We start from the raw sequence: 12,456 nt of genomic DNA on the forward strand, positions 1-12,456 counted from the left end.
TCCAAATCTGCTGATTAAAACATGCACTGAGCCTAAACTATAGTTTCATTCACTGATGGGGTCAAAAGCTACAAAACACTAGTTGTTCAAACTTACTAACATCAAGAATTAATTTTGATGCTCTCACGTTTCTTCTGGATTTGTTTATCTTTTATTTAACGGAGTATTAAAATCAGATCTATACCTGCACCTAAAAACAATTTTGTCAAATTAGTAAATATGGTTTAATGTGATAGAAATGTTTCACATAATATAACATCATGTATGTATGTTACTTATAATGCATGTAACATTTCTTTCATTCAGTCAAAGCACAGAGGGCTCCTCTGCAGAGGAGTATCGTGGTTGCAGAGCTACCGTCTGTTTAAAGGACGCCTGTTGGGTGATGTAGGATTTAGACATCTAGTGTCTCTGCTGTTGATGATGACAGTCTTGTTGCTGCCGCTGCTGCTGACTGTCTCTCGCTCACCTCTAACATTTCTATCATCCCTGATACTTTGCAGATCTTTTTTAACATTCTTTTATATGTTGTCGTTCTGTCTCATGTTCCCTGGCTTGTTAATGTTTGATTCTGCTACAGTGTAGTCAAAGAAATCTTACACTACGGTGGATAAGGCTGTATTGTATTGCACTTTGTAAGAATGAACAGTTCATTCATACAGTCTAACCGTGATCATAACTGCTGGTACCGCAGGCTCTGCTCTCAGATATGTCAAAATTACATCTGATTTGATGTATTACACATGATGTGTTATTTGTCTCTCACTAGTCTGTCACAGAATCTGTGCACCCGTTTCCAATCTGTCTGAATACACACTGTAAGAAAGCTGCCTGCATGATCTCCCCGGGTCTTCTGCTCTGGTCTGCTCGTAGCAGCAGCTACACTGAATCAGAAAAAAACACTGGCACGTTTGACTTGTGTCGTCTGACAACCTAGCAGCTCCACATCCATGTTGTCATTATTTTCTTAAGCCTACATGACTACTTTCAGATATTTCTACAGAGCTTTTTCACAGCAATTCAAAATCTGAACTGAAACTTTTTATTTCTAACTGGGTCACATCACAGACATTGTAATTACAGATTTAAATCATATAAATTTTCATTATTTAAAAAAAAACAAAACTTTAATTTGATATACTTCATTTTTTTTTATTTCTCAAATAAAAGCAGGACCTGAGCCTATTATCAGCATGAGCAGCTAAAGCTCTCATTCCCCTTAGAAATCTAAAGTCTGGGTTTGTTTTCTGGGTGAATTAAAGAAGAAGATATTCTTCTTACAAACATACTGCACAAACACTAGTTTCATGATCCTCATGTACACTGAATTTACTGCATATCTGCCTTCAATAACAACGCAATAAACTCTATTCAGCACTGAAATGTAGGTTAAAGGCACTGTAAGGATTGAAAATGTTCCAAACCATGCCTTCGAGGTGTTTCTCAGATCACAGTGGAGCCTTCTTATTCCGCTATTATTTGATGCAAGACTTAGAGCCTGTCTGCTGCATCTACGACCCCATATGATGTCATATCCCCCCGCCAATCACCACCACACAAACACACACACACACACACACACACAGGCTTTGTTGAGGGCCTGTCCGGCTGTATAGTGTGTTTACAGTCATTTCCTTTTCTTCCTGAGCTGTTAAAAGGTGACACACACACACACACGCATGCACACACACACACACACACACACACACACACACACACACACACACACACTAAGGACTCAGGGTTGGGCTGATTTTATTTCACTGTGTATCTCAGTTTAAAGTCAATTCAGCTTTGCAAAATGACACAATTGCAGTCCAGTAACAACAGTCGTGTCAGTTTCTGTCCACACTGGAGGGCGAAATTTGTATTTACAGACTGTATTTAAGCACCTTTTCAGCTTGAAAATAAATCTTTATGTGTAAACACAGTGAGCGTCCAGCATCCCCCGACCTCCCCAGCGATCATTTTATTTTCATTTATCTTATTTCGTCTTCACTTTATAGTGCCAAAACACTAAAAGAGAAGTCTCTCTTTTAATTGGACATATTCAAAGATGTGAAACAACTCCAAATTCATTTGAAGGTGTTTGTGTTAAAACAGGGTTGTTGAGCCTAGTGTCCATTTCTCCGCCCTTTTGCCCCCCCAGGCCATTCCAGACCAGACATGGGCCAGACTACTAACTGTTTACAAGCTGTCTGTCTGTCTCAAGTTCAACTGCAAAGTCCAACCTGGGAAACAAAAAGACAGTCCGCAATGCAGACAGAGGAGGGGGAGGAGAAGGAGGAGGAGGGGTGGAGAGAGAAGGTGGTAAAAATGGTAGGGAAAGTGTGTGTCTGTGCGTGTGTGTGTGTGTGTGTGAGGGAGGGGGGTCTGTTGGACATGAACTTGAGACAGAAAAACGAGCTTCAGTCCTGCATTCCTGGTCTGAGGCATAAAGTATACTCTGGGGAGCTGTGTGTGTGCGTGCATGTGTGCATGTGTGTGTGTGTGTGTTTGTGTGTGTGTGTGTGTGTGTGTGTGTGTGTGTGTGTGTGTGTGTGTGCATGTGTGTGTGTGCATGTGCATGTGTGTGTGTCGGGGGTGTGTCCTCTCCTCCTCTCCGGCTGTCCCACAAATCGTTGTAGAATAGAATAGCATAGAGAGGATTAGAGTAGAATAGAATATCATCTATTATTGCGCTGAAACATTTTCAGGGTTCTGTTCAGTTCTACTCAGAGGCACAGAAGATGAATGATGGAGGAGGGAAATGTGATTTAAGGTGGAACCAGCCCTTCAGCCCTCTGTCATTCTGTACTCTGACAGCTGACAGTCAGAGCCTCCTTTATTTTTGACACCAACAGGGAGGTGATGGACTTTCTGCTCTATTAAAGCTTCTAACAACAAATACCATGCAAAGCCTTCCACTCACAGAAACTAAATGTGGCATATTATGGGGAATAAAGAGCGTCATCGCCTCGGAGGATTCCATGAGTGGTTTTGAGAAATGAAGGTTCAAAGTTTTCACGTCCTGTGGAGCAGAACTGATCCTGAATGTAAACCTCATCACATGTTTAAATCTGGTTTTGTGTACAGGTGGATTTAAAACATTTCACTGACAGTGATCATGTTTTTCCTAACAAACAATCCAAAACAATGCTTTTTAAAAAAAAAAAAAATTACATGTTTCATTACTAATTTTTGCTAACATGTTCTCTCCTCTTTCCTGTTTGCTGATATCCGTCAGTCTGCTGTTCTGTTATTTCAGTGCTCAGGTCTCTTTTCTGCTCCCAGACTTGCTTCTGTTTTAACTGGTGAAGCTCCAAGATGATAAAAAATGACTCTCAGCTCTGCATTTATAATGTGTCCCTCACAGCGTCTTCCAGAAAATGACACATTTTGATGTTTGAAATCTTCCAGGTTCACCGTGGAGCAGATTCAACACAGTAAGGAGGCACCTTATTGGTCATTTTTGTCAATTCATATGAACAAGAATTCATAAAAATAAATGGAATAGTCTCATGTCATGCTCTTTTTGACAAAAATGCCTTATAGAGCCTCATATTACGTTTGCCATAATATGCAAAAATGTACTGCTAATTCTTTGACAATGGTAAATTCAGATTTTACGTGAGTTGTTTGAATCTGCTCCAGTTTTCCAACCTCCATCCTTTCCCCGGGCACTTTTATACTGTCATCTCAGCTGGATTTGCTGGTTGGCTCTCCTCCTAGAATGACTGAAATCCATCCAGCTGGGTGGTTTGTAACATGTGCCAGCTGCTGACATCTGTATTAGGAGCACTTGTCCTGCGTAACTACTCAACTTTGAACGGCATTTACCTGCAAAGCATTGTGACGGTCCTTGTTGTGATCCTGATCCTGCAGAGTGTGAACACACCCGGCTGCTGCTGACTGCAGACTCCGATGAAGACCACCGCACTGTCTTCTTTCAGAGCAGTCTGCTACAGAATGATGTCCCTTTTTCTTTCAGCAGTCCTCTCTGACTGCATCACGGCATCAGTGAAAGAGATGAAGGAGAACAGAAGAACTCTGCACATTTTTCACTGCAATAAGGAACTTTCAGGCAGAAAGTTCCAGTTCCAAGAGGGTGTTGTGTGTTTCAGTCAGTGGTGGAATGTAGCTAACATTTATTTAAGTACTGTTCTTAATTACAGTTCTGAGGTACTTGTATTTTACTTGAGTAGTTCCATTTCCTGCTATTTTATATTCCTACATCACTAGAGTTCAGAAGGAAATAATGTACTTTTTACTGCACTACATTTATGACAGCTGTAGCTGCTCGTTCCTTTACAGATTATTATTTAACATAAAAAAGATGATAAAATATGACACCATGTAGATTATAATACCCAACAGCATTTCAGCATTCAGATTAATGCATCAGTCATAATGATCTAATAATATCATTTATAATAGTACAACACTTACGGGGGCATTTTTTGTGAATTATTAGTGCTTTAAATTTTGCTTATACTTGTACATTCTTCTATTTAAGACATTGTTAATGCATAACTGTACTGACATTGGAGTATTTCATATTGCAGTTTGATACTTTTACCACTAGTTTTAAGATACCTGTACTGCAAACTAATAATAATAATAATCTGTTGGATCCTATTAAAAATTTTACTTTAAATCATTTTATTTTTGTAAAGGAGGTATTAAGTGACGTGAGATCTCCCTCTTCCAGCTCCGCTGACTCTCCACTGTTCCTCTCTGAGGGTGCAGCTGTTTGCAGGCAGGAATGCAAAGTGCTCTGTGTCCATTCATGTTGTTTTTACTACCACAGCAGGTCAAACCGTGCAGCACTCCCACCAACATCTCTGTCTTCATCTCAGTCTATTAACATAAAACACAAATCTGAGAATGGTCTTTTCTATTTTTAGAGAGAGTGAAAAAGTCAAAATCTTTACAAAAAAAAAAAGACATCTCCCATTAATTTATTGTTTTAAATTGTCTCTTTTCGCTGCACCCCTCTGTCCAGTGTCATGAATATTGGTTCCATGGATTATCAGGCAGCCGTGAGGCCTGACCTTTGACATCCTTTTTAGTGTAGCTGTAGTTCTGGTGGTGCATGGAGCCTGACAGCAGTTGGAAGCTAATCGTGCTGCATCTGTCCTCAGTGGAGTCCGTCTGTATAAAACTCATTTCACGTGTGAAAATTTGTTTTTATCTTAAAATAGCTTATAATTAGAATAAAAACTCACATTCATATAAATACTTATACGTGAACCCTTAAATTATATTCAGAAATATCAATTATACTTGTAATTGCTGATATTTAAACTACCCATAGCCACTGGTGAAGGAAGGATTCCAATTTTACTTAAAAAAAAAATATCCTGTGAAAGTAAAAATACAGACGAGCAAAATGTACTTAGACTATAAAAATGACTCCTCGTGTGCAATGATGCTTTCAGTTAACATTAGCAAATATATCATATTGTTGCATCACTATTAGCGATGCCTTTATAGGTATAGTGCAGTCTGTAGTAGTCTGTCAAAGTGGAGCTCATTTGAACGGCTTCTAGGAGTGTATCTTAGATAAGATAAGATAAGATAAGATAAGATAAGATAAGATAAGATAGAACTTTATTCATCTCCAGCCGGGGAAATAGTTGGAAATAAGCCATTATTTAGCTGTCAGATAAATGAAATGCAGTACTAACAGTGTTTCCCTCAGAACTGTACAGGCATTGGGGTGCAAAATTGTATTTGAGTACAATACTTTAGTAACAGTGATATTCCACCACTGCCCACAGCCTATATAAGATATTCAATTCATTTTTAGTTATTTCTTTGTTTTCAAATTAAAAGAATTTACCGTAAACAAGGACGTTTTCTTTATTTCTAATTCTGAACATTTTTAGGAAGTGCATTCAGCCACATCACTGAGCGCCGCATGTGCAAGGTTGCATGTAATAATCTTTATGCTGCTTTATTTTAATTTACTCCCATTTGATATTCAATTTAAATCACATAAAACCTGAAAATATATACATTGTTATAAATCATACATATAGGGTTATAGTTTGTGTGTGTAGTTATTTATAATCAATATTTTCTATAATACTCATACTTATTTTTTTAATATTATATATAAGTATAGAAGTAAAACTGAACAGAAACAGAAAATGTATATATCCATGGATTGAACTGGCGTGTGATTTTGTTGTGTTGTGTGAGAAAAGACCACATAAGTCGTGCGGTGCTGGTCGCAGGCCTCCTCCTCCTCCTCCTCCTCTCTCTGGTATTTGGACTAAAGGGTAGAAAGAGCTTTATTAGCTTCAGGGCTTCCGTCAGTATTGTTGGTTTTAAAGGAGGACAGAGACGGAGCAGTAAAGAGAGTCAACAGGCCAGCAGAGCACACCGCCGTTTGTCAAGTTCAATGTTAATGTTTAACGGTCGGGCACACACACACACACACACACACACACACACAGGAAATGGAATTCGGCTTTACAATGACCGGAATGCAGCTTCTTTCTTTTATTATAGCTACATCTGTTTGAAATTAATATTTGCCCGATAGAAACAATAAATCCGCCTTGTCAGCCATGTCTCATACAATATTCTATTCTACTATATTCTATTCTATTCTATTCTATTCTATTGCACTCTGTAGTAGTTTGGTCATGTTTGCTGGCTGGTCCTCCAGGCCTGTTTAAGCAGAAATAGCCACTGCTGACCATTTCACTGTGATGGGCCGCCTGTTTAAAGGTCCACTTTACAGTTCGATTTCACTTTTAAAAGAACCTGAAACTTTATATTAGCGCCGTGTAATCAGCACAGCACAGCCAATAAACAACATGAATATTTTCAGCAAATCCTAATAGTCTATATTTACAGACACATAAATGAAGACTAATTGGAATAGTTCCTCTCTATGTCATACATGACGAACGGCGAACATGTCACAGCAGTGACTCGCCACGCACATAACGGACATTTTGTGGTTTCCATCAAACTGCAGAAGCAGCAAAATCTGAAGTTCAGCGCCGCCTTGTAGCCGACGTGTGGGAAAAATGAAACTGTAATTTGTATTTGTTTGATCGTTGAAAAAGTAAATGCGCAAAGGACGAGCAATATTTTGTAATGGGATCCAGAAACGGTCGCAAGTTCACATTTGAAGACACACGTCGTTTAAGCAGAGCTGCTACATTTTTCCCCTTCAGGCCAAGCAAAGGTGCATTCAGTGGGAAAGGTTTTTGCTTTTTTTTTTTTTTTTTTTTTTAATTTAGGAAAAAGCAGTGCAGGGCAGCTGAGCCTCTCCGTGCAGCGCAAACATGTTTTCTGAATGTGTACTTTAATATTTCAAATCAGATCAAATCTGTGAAATCTGTGATAATGAACTTAAGTGAGACTGTCCTGAATCCAATGCATTCAAGGTAAACTGTATTATAGCATGAAGAGTGAAAAGTCCGTGTGCGCTCTGCTGGTCCCCTCTGGGGAAGCGCTGCGCACAACTGGAGCGGCCTGCGTCATTGCTCAAAGTCAAACCGGACAGCAGAAGGAGAAGAGGTTTAATAAACCAATCCTGACTCCAGGATTCAGTGAATGACGCCGCTCTGTGTGGCTGCGCGTGAGACCGTGTTGAACATGTGTTGGATTTCAGGGGACTAGTCTGCACAGTGAGTGCTGTGTTGGCTCGGTGTGGAGTTCAGGGTACAGCTGACGCGGCTCAGAGTTCCGAGTTCTGCTTCACATGACAGCAGAATCACTGAGCAGCAGCCGAGGTCCGTCCATCCTCCGCCAGGCTGAGACAGGCCCCCTGTGACCAGCATGACCTCCAGTAGGTTTGCACATCATCACACTGACAGTGTGACAGAATGACAGTTATTGAACATTATTATTGAAACCCATTTCCAAGCACACGAGGCTGTGCTTGGAAAAGGGCTTCGAAACGAAACCTTAGGATTCTCCATAAAAAAAAACACACATTTTGGAAACGATGTGTGTGTGTGTGTGTGTGTGTGTGTGTGTGTGTGTGTGTGTGTGTGTGTGTGTGTGTGTGTGTGTGTGTGTGTAAAGTTAAACATCCACGCAAGCTTCTGCCTCCTGCAAAGCTGATGCAGACGCGTTGCGTGTACCCGCAGCACGCCGTCACTCACTTGTCGCCGTGACCGTGAACGCGCCGCAGGAGTGGCTCAGTGGCGCGCTGGAAGCTGCTGATGAGGGAGCGAGAGGAGTGTCGGTGGCTGGGACTGCAGCCGCAGTGTGTGGGGGGCGGGAGGGAGGGGGTCTCAGACGACACAACGCTCTGCTGCCGTAAATGAGTTCGCGGGAGACCTGAGCTAGAGCCGAGCCTGTAGCTGCTCACGTGACTCTCAAGGTCAAGGGCTTCTCTCTCTCTCTCACACACACACACACACACACACACACACACACACACACACACACACACACACACACACGCACAAGCACAAGGCAGGCTCCAGGACGCACAAACAATAGCGCAATATAACGTCTCTGCTCTACTCTGTTCCGACTACTGTTTGAACATGCGCAAGTCATGTGCGCATTGGAGAACTGTTTTGTTTGTTTGTTTGTTTGTTTGTTGTTCTCGTTGTAGTTTTTTTAATTAAAGCCTCGGAGGATTTCCTGCTAAGTCTCTCTTTTCTCACGTGTACAAAGGTGTTCTGCTCAATTTTCCTTAGAAAATATTTTGCTGTGATTCTATTTCATGCCCTATTTCAAGACAGACAACAGTTTTGCTTACTCTTAATATAATCAAACTAAATAATAATAATAATAATAATAATAATAATAATAATAATATATTAAAAGCCTGTCAGCTTTTATAATATAAATTATAAGCAAAAGTTGCAATTTGCAGAGACAAAAATCAACTCAGTACACTCACACATTATTAATAACAGATTTTAGATTAAATTAAATTAATTTCATATAATTCAAGTCAATGTATTAAACCCACTACTTTTCAGTTAGAACTATTAAAGTCTCTGCTTCCCGTTCTCCATGTCTCTACACCTCCTGGTCGCGATACTTTTCAGGATGAGATCCCGGGCTGTTCAGAGATATTATTGAAGCTGCAGCGAACAGCGGGAGGAACGGACAGGTCTCAAACTAAAGAAAAAAAGCCTAAATAAAGACATATTCTGCCCAAAGTGAAATCCATGTCAATGCGGGTGCTATAGTGCGCTTTACTTTGAATTCACGGCTGAACATCTTGGGTGAAGAATGTCAATTCTCGGTCGGTTTTAAGGAGTGGGACGTTTTGTTCACACGGGTCTATACAGGCCTGTGAAATGATAGCAGGACATGGATATCATTGTTGTGTGGATGTTCCAGGAGGAGGCCTGCTCCGAATATGAATTCACAGCGTCATAAACACTTTGAATCTCCTTGGGGAGTCTGAATCCTCCTGCTCCGTTTGTCCAGTTTGCAGCTATCAACTTTCAGCCTTTGATATGAACTAATGCGCATGTGTTTGCACATTTTACTGCCATAGTTTGGAGGACGAGACGACAAGAAATAAATTAGGCGCACGAATCCAACAGTTGCCAGTATTGTACATTAATGAATTTAAGGATATAAGACCTACTGGAGACTAGATCAGGATTAAAAGAATTTATTGAGTGTTGCACTATACTTTGATTACTGGTTTACAGTCGTTATAAACAATATGAACAGCATAATAGTGTGTTTTCGGCTATAGGCTATGGGCACGGACAACACCGACTGACAAACAGTAAAACACAGACAAAAGACAGACAGTTACATCAAAGCAGGCAGGAAAGTGCTGTATTTACAAGATGCCTCTGAGAAGGATTGTCAGAGGCTTTGGTTCTTTTCTTACATCTGATTTTGTCCATTTTGTCCTTTTTTATTCGTCTTTTTCTTCCATTTGTTGACGCACACTTTTATGCACAGTCCGAGTGCGTCAGGAGTGTATTTTTTTCTTTTTCTTTTCTTTCTTTTTTCTTTTTTGTGTGTTGTTTGTCTTAGTTCATTCATTTAACACGCAAATACACCAAGGTCCTTCACTAAATCGTCCGAAGCGCAGGAACCTACATGCTACGGCGCGCTGGTCTTCACTTTGGCCACGAACTTCTTCTCTTTCACCCTTCTGTTCTGGAACCAGATGGTGATCTGCCGCTCCGACAGGTTGGTCGCGGCGGAGATCTTCCTCCTCTTGTCCTTGGTGATGAATTTGTTGGCCGCGTACTCTTTCTCCAGTTCTTTCAGCTGGACCTTAGTGTACGGTATCCGCTTCTTCCTGCCCCGGCGGAACGGAGAACCGTCGTGCTGGTGCGCCACCACATCTGTTAAAAAGCGGACAAAGAGAGGATGGAAGAAAGGCGGTCTGAGGGCGAAGCTGCACACACGGGACACACTTCTAGGTTTAATACAGGCACAAGCGTGCTATGTTGAATCTAGTGGCTGTGCCTTAAATGAGGAGGACGGCGACTTTATTCTTGGAGCTGATAGAACATCCCTGCGACAAAGACAGACAACATGGTGGGTGTCTGCCGTCTGCAAGCAGCACGACCATGCAGCTGCAAGTCCAAGCTGGCCTGCACCTTCTGTCTTCATGTAGTCTTCATATTTGAGTATGCACAGGCAGCTATTATTGATTGTTTGGGTTTTTTGTGAGTTTTATTTCATTGCATAATTTCTCCGTGTCATAAACAAACAAAGAGATTTGCATAGATCTGTCTCGTCCAGAATGAACACACAGACTTTCTTTTAAATAAAATGAAACCCAGTTTAATGGGGTCATTGTCCTGATAGATCTAATTAAATAGAAATGTGAGTAAGTGTGATAATTAGCTAATTATCGGATTAACAGATGAGTCTCTCTGTGCCAGGCAACACATGACCTTTTAATTAATAAATAGCCTTGCCTCGAGCACGATGAGGAAGAAATCATCTGAATATTAATATTGTCCTCTACACTTTATGACATCCTGCACTGTGATAGTCTGACGGTCTGCTCCAAACAGCTCGTTTCATTTTACGCACCAGTTGCACAAAATGCTCTGAGACCCGATGGGACGATCAGCCATAACTCTGCGTAAAGCACACTGATTATTTATCTACTGTAGAGAGAACTCGCCATGTTAACTATTCCAAGTTTATGAAGACTGTTATTAATTATCAGAGCATATTAATCATGTCATCAAAATAGTAACTTTAAAGGGAAAGTATATAATTTCTTCCTACTAACATGTGTCGCACATTACAGTTATCAGTAGGCCCATACATCATTCTCGGCCGACAAAAAGTTCTTCTACAAAGGCACATTGCACAAAGACCGTTTTAAAGGAGAATAAAAAGTGTGTATTACCAGCCAGAGCGGACTTCCAGAGGTGTCCGGCCTGTCCCTGGTCCTTGGAGCAGTACATCTGTCCCCCCCAGCCGTTGGTTAGAGCCCAGGGCTGGTAGCTGTCCATGGGGAGCAGGGTGTCATGACGCGGCTCCCCGGTGCCCAGAGTTTGGACCACCGACACGTCCAGGTAGCTGGCCATGGATTGGTACGGGCTTGGATAGCCGTGGTAAAAGGCGAACTCTTTGGCTCGGTGGTTCGAGTATTCATCAGAGCTCACTGTCGTGTCCATGTACTGCGAGCTGAGTGCGGCTCCGGCCGCCTGGGTACAAGACTTCAGAGAACCCCGCCCCATCCTGCACGGGTAATAGCCGTTACCAAAGTAGCTATACGGTAACGCGGTAGCGGCCGAGGAGCTCTGGTGCGGGACGGCAGCTGCTGGACACGGTCCGGCCGCGCACTGCTTCCCGGAAGACGCGCCGGAGTCACTGGAACCTGAGGCGGACACGTCCACTGTGGAGTAGCCAGCCGAAGAGTGCACCAGGCCGGACGGGTGGCCGCCCAGAGCAGCGGCGGCGGCCGAGTGCGCCATAATGTTGCGGCACTGGCTGGCGGCGAAGTTGCCGCTGCCAACCAGCCCCTCCATGTTCTTGTTCAGGTCGTCCAGGTTGTTGTCATACACAAACATTACCGTTTCCGCTGGCCAGCGAGGGTTTAGGACCAGGGAGGCGGTCATAGGCGCTCCTGTACCCGGTCTGGCCTCCGTTCCGCGCCGTTTCCTCTTAGACTTTGTCCGATTCTGTGCGCTAAGCTGCTACATTGGCTGAATGAGGTGAACTGGCGCGCATGTATTTATCTGTGACCGCCGACTCTCCTGCTCACACACAGCTCAGGTAATTCTCATGTACCGCCACGCGCACCGTCATAGCACGCGTGCGCTGAGTTGCTGCACCGTTAAGTGACGGCACTCGCTCGGAGGCAAAGACTCCCGGTAAGCGGTCGGACCCCCAGTTACATCCCAGCCGCAGCCTTGACGCAACAAGCCCCCGGGACCTGGAGAGGAGGGAGGGCGCGTGTCCATTGGATGAGACCGATTGATCACGTGATGGGACAAGAGAAAAAAAGGGAAGAAGAAGAGACTTGTTGGGGATTGTCAGTCAAAGAAA

General features: G+C 42.5%; 1 protein-coding gene across 1 annotated transcript; it reads right to left on the reverse strand.

Annotated features, from left to right (window-relative positions):
• Nucleotides 1-10,038: 10,038 nt before the first annotated feature.
• Nucleotides 10,039-12,026, reverse strand: hoxb13a (homeobox B13a). The gene is made up of 2 exons (XM_041957271.1): nucleotides 11,312-12,026; nucleotides 10,039-10,286 (listed from the first exon to the last, which is right to left on the reverse strand). The coding sequence occupies exons 1-2, from the start codon at nucleotides 12,024-12,026 to the stop codon at nucleotides 10,039-10,041; spliced, it is 963 nt and encodes a 320-aa protein (XP_041813205.1).
• Between the last annotated feature and the right edge of the window lie 430 nt (nucleotides 12,027-12,456).

Source organism: Chelmon rostratus, chromosome 17, assembly GCF_017976325.1.
Source record: "Chelmon rostratus isolate fCheRos1 chromosome 17, fCheRos1.pri, whole genome shotgun sequence".
NCBI lineage: Eukaryota > Metazoa > Chordata > Actinopteri > Chaetodontiformes > Chaetodontidae > Chelmon > Chelmon rostratus.